We start from the raw sequence: 12090 nt of genomic DNA on the forward strand, positions 1-12090 counted from the left end.
AATATTAATCTTATTTAATGAGAAAAATAAATATTTAAAAAACTAAGGAAAGAATAATAAAGTTTGACCAATAAAGTAAAATAAGTAAAATAATATTATTAGTAAGAGGATTGCATTATTGTTATTTATTAAAAGAATCTTTGACTAATATAATAAAGTTGCAATAGGATAAGGTCTAGGGAAGCAATATTTATGATTCATGCTATATTATTATTATTATTTGTTTTCATTAATTTTGGTTTGGTATTAACAATCTCACATGTGGGTTTGGCTCAAACCTCAAAATATTGAAATGAAATTTGGTAATGATTCAAATATTTTAAGGTAGACCAAAACCAACCCCTTTAGTTTTAAATTACACAATCCATCCTATTAGTTAGTCACTATTAGTTAGTCACACGTATAAATGAGTTGTTAGCCACTTCTTTGTCACTAAAATACGTATGGTGTTCGTGGGTTATGTCACAATGCTTTTTAGACCCTACTCAAACAAACTTTATTAAATAATGCATTCGATTCAATCGGTTTAGGTTATTTGGATCGTTTATTTAAATATTTGTTTTCAATAAAATATAAAATATTAGTTCATAAACCTTCATTATTTATGATCGGAGAATAAATAACAAAAGATAAATGTAATATTAAAATTAAATAAAAACATGTAAATAAAATTGTATTGTAAGGAAAAAAAAAAACAAATAGGCTTTAAAATTAATAATAAATTTAGGTTCATTCGACTGAATTGAATCCACGAACTAACCCAAACCACAAAATTTTCATTTATAGAACCCACCCTGAGTCAAATAAATTCATTACCAAAAATAAAACCATACGCGTTAGAATGAGTTGATCGAACATGAGCACACAAGCAAACAAATTCCAAAATCACTAGCTACAAAACAACTATGGGAGTAAATAAGAGAAGACAAAATCTGAATTTAGCAAGATTACAAATGGAAAGAACAGAGTTGTTCTTAGTTTGGTATCACCAATAAATGATATAAAAAAAAATTAAAAAAAAAAAAGTAGATCTTTTTTTTTGTATGGAAAGTTTGTAAGTGGTAAGGGGAATATTATTGTAACTTGAAAAAGAAAGTGACGAACCAAGAGGGCCATGGAAGGATCAAAGACAGTAAATGGGGTTTGGATGTTAGTAGGAGAAATGAGGAGGAAGAAGCGTTCGAAGTAGAATGAACTGTGCATGTAAGAGAGAGAATATGAAGCTCTTACAACAAAGCAGAGAGGAAATGGGAATGAGTGGAGTGGTGTGCATGTGTGAGAGAGAATACAATTTTCATGCATGTTAGAGAGATGGAGAGTGGAAGAATAATGTGAGTGAATGAATGAACAACAAGTAGATACATGAAGCTACACAGATTTGGGTTTCCAGCAAGCAAAATTTGCTGTCACTGAATGTGATGATCCATCCAGGGAGATCCGAGTTTCAAGACATCATATAAGTCAACAACAAAAACAAAAAAAGTTGAAGTAACATTCCTAATTTGTTGAAGCATACTGGTCTCAATCAATGGCAATGATGAGGAAACCAACTGATACATACATGAGGAACACGGGGTAGAGGGCAAGGGCTTTTCTTCTTGGGTTTACTGCTGCACTCATGAAAGGATATGCAGCCCATGAACTCCATGCCAAGGTCACACACACTACAACTATCTTCACTACTACATTGTCCTTCAACATGCAGATCAATGCTCCAATATCTAGAGGGAACAGGCAATATCCCAAGAGACTCAAGCTCTGGAAGAAAATTATATGTCCACCCTGCAGTGATCAAAGTGAAGTCTCCAATTATTTTGGGCAAGTCAAGGTGGGTTGTTCAGTTAATCGAGTGAAAAATAAAAAATTCTTGTTGTGGGATTAGTTTATGGGGTTAGAGATATGAAGGAAATGAAAACTCATTGAATGACGGTTATATTGAATTCCTGGCTATGACAACAAATTCGCTGGCAGCCAGCAAATAATGATCAGTAATTTAGTGCAATAAAAGCACTACATAAGAATAACTAATTCACCCCTTTCTAGGAAACTGATGGAGCACCCGTTACCAGCTTACCAGTGTACATCAAGGCGCAATACTCCTCCCCTATGACTTGAGGGTGAAGCAAAAATATACGAAGATATCAGTGAGATAAAGCACACAAGTCTCACAGAGAACTCTCTACCATCTATCTCAATCAAGAGAATTCAATACACAGAATTCTCGTTACTGTAAAGGAAGAAAATCAGTATGTTTGCTTAGCAGAGGAAAACTATTTCAATGCTTGGATCATTATTTGATAGATGTTCCTCAATTACAGTTAGAAATGGGAAAGAAGCCGTTATTCTGGAAGGAAAGGTGGGTGGAGCCACAATCTCTTACATTGCTTTCCTAGAATTTTAACGGTTAAAAGAGGTGTTATAGAAGGTGTTTGGGAGGAGAATATTGCTCATTGTAATCTAATGAGGATTGTATTTATCCAATGGAAGATAGAAAATGAAGATGCTTAAACTCACCGGGGATGTTCTAGATAAAATCTTGGTTCTTTTACTTCACAAATGTAAGAAATTGTTGAATTGGCTTTAATGAAATGGAAACAAAAATTACCAATTAATCTTTTATGGACTATTGTATTATGTATCATGGAGGCTTAAACACAGCAGAAGGCACTCATAAGAACTTCTCTAATATGAGTCTTCGGTCAGGTAGGTGTGTGTGAATACGAGGTGAACCATTATTTTTTTCATTGCTCTTTCACTTGGCAACGTTGGTTTTGGTTATTACATAAATTTCAAGGGTCGTGCGTATTTGAAGAGGTGGCCAGTTAATATTTTGGCTAAGATTCAATTAAAATGTATACATATTATACATATACATATACATATATACATACATACATACATACATATATATATATATATAAATGAAAAGTCAAGACAACGAACATGACGATGAACTATCAAATCTTCCATCAAAAGGAACGTGAATTGGGAGAAAGCTTTGATACAACTAAGTTTCATTGTTCTTCTTCATGCTCCCTCTCCCATCCCTTCTCTAATTATATTCCCTCGTTACTAATTCTGATAAGGAGGCTTTTTGTGGACTTTCTTTTTGGGAAAGCATGTGGGTTGTATACAGAGATGTTTAGTGTTGAAATGGGAGTAGATTTTATAGTATCGATAGTTCAAGTTGGGATTCTTAAGTTTTTGTTTCTCTCTTTAATACTGCTTCATTTGTAACCTTTCACTGTCCATGCATAATTTATTTCCTTATTCAGATTTAAAAAAGAAAAGTTCAAGTGTTTTGAGTCTTTCAACAAGGAGATTATACAAAATCAATTGCAAAGACCTAAAATTGAAACTCATCGTCACTAAATAGGTCTCCCCATCATTAGACTTAAAGCCATCCAACCACCCCCTTTAATCTCATTGACATATTTCTCGAAGAGAGAGCTTTGGTTGAGAAAGTCAAACGAAGGAGATGATCCCGTAAGTTAAAATATTGCAATTACCAATGTGAGCTCAGAAAGAAAATTAGCCGACACATTTGGCAACAAGGAACTAAGGCTTTTTGGTAGAGCTATAGGACATACCATACTGCAAAAGAGAACTGACCTAGAGATCTGTGAAGTTCAGTTTTATAAATACAAAAAATATATCATAGTAGGTTCTCGTAAAGAGGCGATTCCAATTTTCTGTAAAAGTGGGTTTTGATCAATTTCAATTTTTCTCAAGCAAACACAACTAATACCATGTACGCTAGATCATATTTACTAAAGACCAGATAACACTAGATCCAACATGTACACTCCTAAATCAACAATGAACACTGGCAAGAAGGCAGCAAAGTACAAAATTGTACGAGTATAAAGTGAAAGATGATTAAAACATGTCCTTGAATAGGTTGGGAGAGTGGAAAGGGAGCAGGGGGAAGAGTGAAGGAGAGATTTAGTTACCAGGAGAAGCACATTCAAGGTCAGAATCACTGCACCGGCAGCAAGAAGTGCAAATGCAACAGCAAACACCTCAGACTGAGAAGAAATCAATTAATACCATTAGTAGGATACCCACAAAATTTTAGAAAGCCTCTATTTTATCAATGATAATTCAACAAAGTAGAAATTAAGAATGAGAATAAAGGGCAAATGACAGGTTGGAAAAACATCAAATAGATATATAGAGAATGGTTAAAAATGTTTCAAATGTAATGGTAAGGTGGTTATGGTATACAAGGAAACAAGGTTATAAACATATTTTGTCATACATCTGCATTATGTTTGTTTCTAATAAAATAATAATAATAAATAAATAAATAAAAACATGCATTCACATCATAAATAAGGACAACTTATAAGTTTTTTCAAATACATACATACATATGGTATAGGATATTTAAGCCAAATCTGCGATCAAACTTGATCTTTAAATAGAACTATAGAAGGATATGACCATTCTAAGTCATCCGACGTCGAAAAATGCAAGGACCAATGCTATTGAGACAATTTGCAGACATCCAAATCCACCCTGTTCCAGCAGAAAGTGGGATTGAGAGGGAAGTTTAATGGCTTGATCCAACATTGTTAGGTGTCACAGTCGTACATTTTCAACCGTGCGGCGTCGTGATCTTGACACGCTCACGACTAGCCTTGAGGGGAATTCAAGCCCCATATATATTTTTCGTCCGGCTTTGTAGCTTTGTCGGACCTTAGGCGAGGTTTGTCTTCGCCAACCGAACATCGTTTGTGCGAAATCCAAGCTTGTTCGACCACACGCCATTTGCGCGTGCATGTTCAATAGTCTACAATACAACTGAATTGCCTCAAAACTTGGCCAAGTCGTTCGGCTCGACCTAGCCTCTATTCAAGGCCAAGGTCTCTCAATGCAACATCACATCTCATCTTGTCATCTTGGTTCTCAATCGACATAGCTCATATGTCTTAACGCTATCCCAAGTCTCAGGTGTCGTTGGTCATCACAACTCACTCGGTCATGCCATCGAGAACGGGCTCATGTGTCGCTCATCTCATCGAGACATCCCATATATCCATCCATACGGGTTCTATATAGGCATTGAGTCTCCCTTGCCTATGCTTGTCATTTACGGATACCGTACCGGATACTAGGTGCATAATCCAACCTCCGACACGCGGGCTGGGGCGCAATATTGGCACACCCGTGTCGCCCGGTATTGTCCTTAAAAAACTCATTTCAAAGGAAGTCGCCTGAGACACTCGTCTCAGAACACTCCCCCTCACTATGACACACACATGTGCCACAAGGTAGCTTATTTAGGTCACAGGGCCCAGGGGTGGTGCAGAGCTGACACCAGACCTCCCCTTATAGTACATTTTAATGCATTTTCAATACTCCTCGAGTAGATGTCATTTTGGCGAACGGTCATATGGTGTCGTGGAGCGCCCATCCAATGTCCTATTGACACTAAATTTGGCGAGCATTCATTTATCATATGGACGGACTTAAATTTTAGAACTGCATGCCTAAATTACTTTCGAACCCCCAACTTTTGAGGTTATGGCCCGGGCCCTACCCGACCCTTCAACAAGCCTATCTTTGACATTCTTGTCTACTCGTTGCCCTTATCTTGCTTCTGTCTCGACTTCTCTTCAATGCCCACTTTGTGTGGTGTGTTAGATGATGCACTGTCTTCCTCGGTTGCATCATGTCACTCGTCTACGCCCTCGTGTGATCGGATGGGCACCACTTGAGGGTCGCCGCTTCTCTTGTCTTGTTGTAACGTGAGGGTCACAACCTACTCTCTTCCTAATTAGGTTGTGACACTCGGCAGGGTAAAGAAAGCAAGGAGGGCCTGATAATTTTGCCAACATATGCATACACACAAGAAAATTCATTGAGAACAAAACAATACAAGAGAGGTGTGTGAGACAAGAAACTCCATCCAACAAGAAGGTATTCCAGAGGAAGCATAGTTACTAAAGGATTTGTCCAGAGTGCACGATCTACAGACAAGAACAAAAAAAACTCTATTTGCATTGATAAGAGTCTCTATGACACTCCTTAATTCTTCTGTACCTTTCTCTCAAAACACTCTACACATCATAAATTTTTCCAAAATATTTACTTGTTCGCTTTGAGGATCACCCAGAACAAAATCTGCTGTGCAAGTATGATACGACACCAGCCAGCCACACCAATACAGTTGAAGAGCATCCAAGCTCTTAAGGAAAATAACCCTCAAAAGAAGTGGTCTCCAACGCTCTTTCTACATAAGCCACACTAGCTAAGATTGATTGAAATCCTCAGGTATCTCCCTTATATCCTTCTCATACGTAAGTTTGCCCAGGTATAATCACAAGAATAATTGCAATTCATGCAGTCTTAAACTTCCACATCTTGAAGAAAATCTCTTTGGACCCTAAACTAATTTGCAGCTAGAAAAACATATTCCTAAGAGAAATTACTTCTAGTGAAGTATTTCAGTTTCAAAGAAACGAGTAGTACGAGCAAATAAAAAAATTAAATGTTTTCATAAGAGAAATTACTTCCATTGAATGGGACGGGAGGCAAGGGGCTGCACTAAAGAATTCAAACCCAGCATCAAGAGTGATACTATAGAAAGGGGTAACAGGGAATAACAACACAGTAAAATCAAATAATGTGAAATAACACAATAACCACAAGAAGTAACTTTGAGATTCCATGGATTCTAAATTTCTTGGAGGTGAACTTATAACTAAAGAATGGTAATACGCCTTGGTCTAGCATCCATAGTCGTATATGTACATATCATAGGGAACAAGTCCCCCTGCCTGAAGAAAGAGCAGATGTTTCTTCTATATAAGGATTCAGTTCATGCCACTGTTGTTTTATATCAGAGTAACAATATTACTACCTTGGATTAACGAACGAGAAATGGAAATCTTGACACTCCATATCCATATTTCCTCTTCTAAATCTTTTCTCATAAAATCCGATTATGCAATGTCCCTGTGATTTCCGGCATGTTCTAAATTCTAAGTGTCTAGAGTCACCATTTCCTATTAAAATCCAATGAAACAAACTAGCCAAGACAGTTTCAAGGGATCTAAACAAAAGCGCTTCAATCACTTGATTTAGGCTACTCTGGATACTCTTAAGTACAAAATACTAAAACTAAGCTACATTTGACTTCCAACAATGAATTCAACTCGACTTCAAATCTAAATAATTGCAGATAGCTGGTTCAACCCGAATCAGAGCATCACAAGGTTAAATAAAAGAACAACTAAAAAGCTTGATCCGAACTGAAACTTGTGCGCGAACTTAAAGCAAACAGAAGACAGTAAACTGGCGATTACAACTAACTTAAACTTTACGACGCTGACCTTCTTGACCGATGCAGACCACGAAAGAGTAAGACCGAGGAACACAATGAAGAAGAAAGGCCCCCACAGATCCCAATCCCTCAAAGCCTTTCCGGGGTCCTCACGGAAAGGGTTGGGAAAAACCACAAGCTTCAAATTGTTGACGATCCGGGAAAGATCCCGCTTGACCGTATCCCATACCGGCTCCGTCAGTGTGTTGGGCCCCGATCCGAATCCAGTCGGCGATGTATCAGACCGGCCATTACTAGAGACAGGCAGCGGCGGCGGAGCAGGGAAGACAGTCGGCGGCTTCTGGTTAGTTGATTTGGGGGGAAGTGGAGGGAGATTGGACTGTATAAACGGTGAGGAAGATACAGGAATAGACGCCCTAGGAGGACTTGGGGGGCGAGCTGGAAGAACAGTGGAGGAGCTGGTTTGGACGCTGGCGTTGATGAGATTCTCGATCTCGTCGATGTCCGACTGAGAGGATTGGTGAAGAGGAATTGTATCGCTGTGAGACATTTTCCCGGGAAGGGATTTTCTCGGGAAAATGATGAGAAAAAGCGTTGAAATGAAGAAGACGAAGATCAGATCAGATCAGATCCGATCAGATCCAAACAGGAGGAAACCAAATTGGGCGTTTCGGGATATCCGGCAGATTTTCGTTCCTCGATAAACCAGGAAGTAGAAGAATTCTGTTAAATGTCCTTTCCACAGGGTTCCGCTAAAACGTCGTCGTTAAGTAATTAAGATTATATATATTTCACTTCACACTGTTCTCTCGACTAAAGACCATAGTTCGAATCAGGCTACCTCCTGGATGAATGCATATTTAAATTTTAAATTTTTTCTCCTCTGATTTGAGGCATTGAAAATAAAGTCGTTTGGTATTAAAGTCAGACATCAGACAATGTGTTAGTGAGGACGTTGAGCCTTAAAATGGTGGATTGTGGCATCTTAGCTAAGTTTGAGAGAGTAATAAATCATTCCTTATACGTGGGTAGAAACCTCTTTTTAATATATGCATTTTAAAACGGTGAGACTAATGAGAATATTGCAAAAAAGATGGACAATATCTAAACTTAAATTATTACAGCCAAGTTAGTCAGTCTAAACATAACGATTTTTACATAATCTTTGTCGGTCTAGTTTATCAATACATGAAATCTTGTATACTAATAAAATATATACTTCTCGAGAGGTCGAGGATTCAAATCTTCACCTCTCACATTCTCATATATGATAATTAATATAAGTATGGAATGTATTAAAAAAAATTAAACAAAATGTTTTTTTCGTCTTAAACTAAATACTTGAGAGATAATTATTAAAATAAAAAATTTATTTTAGGTTTATTCTCTTAAAATTAGAAAATTATGTAACACCAATAATTTATCTTCAGAAAAAAAAAAAACATAATTATGAGTCTCTCTGTGGTTTGATTTTTTATAATTATTTAATCCAACGTGCATTTATAATTGAGATCTTAGTTTTTTAATTATATTTTAGTAAAAATATTTATTATTTTCTTCCAATTTTATTTCCTAAATATTTTTATTAAAAAATAATATAATATACTTGTACTTATCATGCATTAATAATTCGTAACCCAACAAAATGTCACGAAGATTTTTAGCCATATCCCAATTAAAATAATTAATTTAGATATAATACTTTTAATAATTTGGCCAAATAATTGTGCATTTATATATATATATATATATATACACATATGTAAAGGTAAGGTGAGTGAGTGTATTACACGTGGATTGGATAGGATGAATAGCCGACATGGCGCGTCTCCAAAGGTGATGAGTAAGCGCCACGTCAATGAGATAACAGCAGAACGCGATCCAAGTGGATTAGTGGACGCTTTTATTGTCCCATCAAAATTATTCGCCCATATCATTTCTTTTTGTCTAAACATTATATCCTTTCAAAACATTTTAGTTTTTTAATTTTTTTTTCCAAAAAGTAATAATAATAACTCATTAAGAATTAATCGAATTCAACCGAATTAGACTACAAATCATTGCATAAGAATCCCGATAACACAACCACCCTGAACGATGTCGGTAGTGAAAACAAAAATCGTGTTTTGAGATTAATTCATTGTTCATGTGTGACGCTGAAAAATTAACAATTTATATGCAACGACGTGAACTGAAGGTGGTAATCGATTAGATCTAGTGAAGAGAGAGAGACAGAATGACCGACGGCTAGCAGTTGAACGATAGTTGTATGAACGAACGAGAATCATGAACTTAGAGTGACTAGGTATTAATGTTAGAAAAGCCGAGCTGAGTCGACAACTGGAGTTTTCTTTTCCTTTATTTTGGGGTGTAAATATTTTTTTATTTTATTGTGTCATATATATTTGTTACCATTATATATTTTTAATTGTTAATAAGTTTAAAGAATATTTATTTCTGTCATATGTGAATACATTTATAATTTAATTTGATAACGAAAGACAAAAGTAAAATGTCAAAAATACCCTCTCATAATTTATGAGCTAAAAATAGGTTTTTTTTTTCTTTTTTTTTAATGACTCGAATTAGAATAAAGTGAAAAGTGAAAAGTTTAGAGAAAAATGAAATTAAAAGAAAATTATATTATTAAAATAACCCATGTGTTTAATGATTAAACTTTGGTTAAAATAGTCAATTCACATTAACATAGACATGTGAAGAGCAAGGTCGATTAATTAAATTAAAAATATATATGGAGATGAGGCGTGTTACGTACTTACTAAATATTATTATTTAATTTATTAAAATAAAAATTAACGAAATCAAATTTAAAATTTGGTTAAAGTACAAAAAGAAATTAAAATATAAAATAAAATTCAGGACTAATATAGTAATTCAATTATTATAATATTAAAATTATTTTGAGCTCTTTATACCTATAGGATATAAAAAATAAAAGAACAAATATCTTAGTTGTACGAATAATTTAAGAGATTTGTTTTTGAAGATATGGAATCGAAATATGTTCGATAAAATAACTAATAATAGATTATTTTAATTAATTATAAATAACTTATCGTTCACGTTATAAATGAACTACCGACATAATTTAAACTCGGTTTTCATATTTTTAAAGTAATTTTTAAAGAATAATAAAATTTTATAATTATTAAAAAAAATTAAATTGGTTAAATATTTCCAATAAACTTTTGGAATTTGAAGAACAATAAAATTAAGTATTTTTCAAACTCAATAAACAATCAACAATCTAGTTAGGTTGTGAACTCTGTATTTAAATTCTTCAACCACTAACTCAGCCAATCACTATTGATAACAGCCAACTTGCGATTGTGCGGCACTCAATGACAAGTGAGCTAAACCAATTCGTTCTTACATCGCCTACGGCTAAGTGACGTATGCTCGAGCCTCTAGTCTCGGTATAAGAAGAAGGTTTTAGAAAACGAGAGCAGAGAGAGATTTTCGAAAGAGAAATTTTGAAAAAAACGTTATATAACAACAACGACTTGCAGTATATAAGTATTGATAGGAAAGGGTAGTTTAATCCAAAAAAAATATTTTGAACTCAACTCGGTCAAATAAGATATTTTAATTTAATTTGATTATTATATTTTGAATTAAAATAAATGTTGAGATATTTTCTAAAATGTCACAATAAAGAATTAACCAATAACAAAACAACTGGGGACCCGGATTCAACTTGTTCATATAATAATAATAATAATAATAATTAATAAATTTAACCCAAAATATACCTTGAGTCGAGAACATCGATCCAACTCAATTATTGTTCGAATTAGGTTAATTAATGACTTCGGCTCAACTCAACCCTACATTTTATATTGAGTTGTTTAGGTTATTTATTGAAAATTATGTTTTTAATAAAAATAAAATTATTTATTTTTAAATATTTAATTAAAATTTATAACTCAATTTCAATATTAATATATATTTTTTTTAAATATTTCGTAAACTTATTAACTTTTATTTATTTTAACTTAACCTAAGTAAGCTTATAACCCAACTCGAATGGTACGGGTTAAGGTGGGTTGAGTTAGATCGGGTTTGAAAGGGCCCACAAACATATGAAAAAAGAAAAAGTAATCCATGCAGGGGTCACGTAGGCGACCCATTTTTAAATATGTTCTCTGATTTCTTGCTCGAACCCCAAACCTACCGAAGAGGAAGAATACAGAGAATTGGTGTGAAATTGATGTTGGATGGGGGCTGCCTTCACGAAGGACTCCACCATTCCGGTTTGTTCCTCTTCCAATTCCTTCGACGACGTGCCGGAGAATTGTATTTCCATTGTTCTGATGTTCTTGGAGCCTACCGAGATCTGCAAACTCGCTGCCTTGAATCGAGCCTTCCGCTCCGCTTCCTCCGCCGATTTCATCTGGAATTCCAAGCTCCCTTCCAATTACGCCGTCTTGCTTCGTCGAATTCTCCCTCCTTGTTCTTCCGATCGTGATCATCGTCGGTTGCCGAAGAAGGAGATTTTCGCCAGGCTGAGTCGCCCTAATCTGTTCGATTGCGGCACTAAGGTAACTAATTATCGGATTTCTTGTGCTCTGTGTGGGCGGGGGCTTCCGATCATTCAAATCGCCTCTGTTCTTGTGTTTTCTTAGGAGCTGTGGTTGGATAAGAGTTCGGGGAAGCTTTTCGTTTCCATTTCGTCTAAGGCCTTGAAGATCACAGGGATTGAAGATCGAAGATATTGGAATTTTGTTCCGACGGATGAATCTAGGTCAGGATTTTTTTTTTTTTTTTTTTTTTTTTTT

The 12090-nt window shown here is 35.2% G+C and overlaps 2 protein-coding genes across 5 annotated transcripts in view; one reads left to right on the plus strand and one right to left on the minus strand.

Annotated features, from left to right (window-relative positions):
• Positions 1-1327: 1327 nt before the first annotated feature.
• Positions 1328-8020, minus strand: LOC111491180 (protein YIPF6 homolog). Its single transcript, XM_023139968.1, has 3 exons — positions 7341-8020; positions 3954-4028; positions 1328-1782 (listed from the first exon to the last, which is right to left on the minus strand). The coding sequence occupies exons 1-3, from the start codon at positions 7839-7841 to the stop codon at positions 1522-1524; spliced, it is 837 nt and encodes a 278-aa protein (XP_022995736.1). The 5' UTR covers positions 7842-8020; the 3' UTR covers positions 1328-1521.
• A 3390-nt stretch (positions 8021-11410) lies between these two features.
• The window catches only part of LOC111490982 (F-box protein PP2-A13-like), a 2580-nt gene continuing 1900 nt past the window's right edge, over positions 11411-12090 (plus strand). For all 4 annotated transcript variants that reach the window (XR_002719651.1, XR_002719652.1, XR_002719653.1 and 1 more), the window contains exons 1-2: positions 11411-11853; positions 11938-12056. Coding sequence is in view for 1 of the 4 variants with exons in the window: in XM_023139683.1 (XP_022995451.1) it covers positions 11530-11853; positions 11938-12056 (443 nt within the window). In the remaining 3 variants the exon portion in view is untranslated. The remainder of the gene's footprint in view (positions 11854-11937; positions 12057-12090) is intronic.

Source organism: Cucurbita maxima, unplaced genomic scaffold (genome assembly GCF_002738345.1).
Source record: "Cucurbita maxima cultivar Rimu unplaced genomic scaffold, Cmax_1.0 Cma_Scf00016, whole genome shotgun sequence".
NCBI lineage: Eukaryota > Viridiplantae > Streptophyta > Magnoliopsida > Cucurbitales > Cucurbitaceae > Cucurbita > Cucurbita maxima.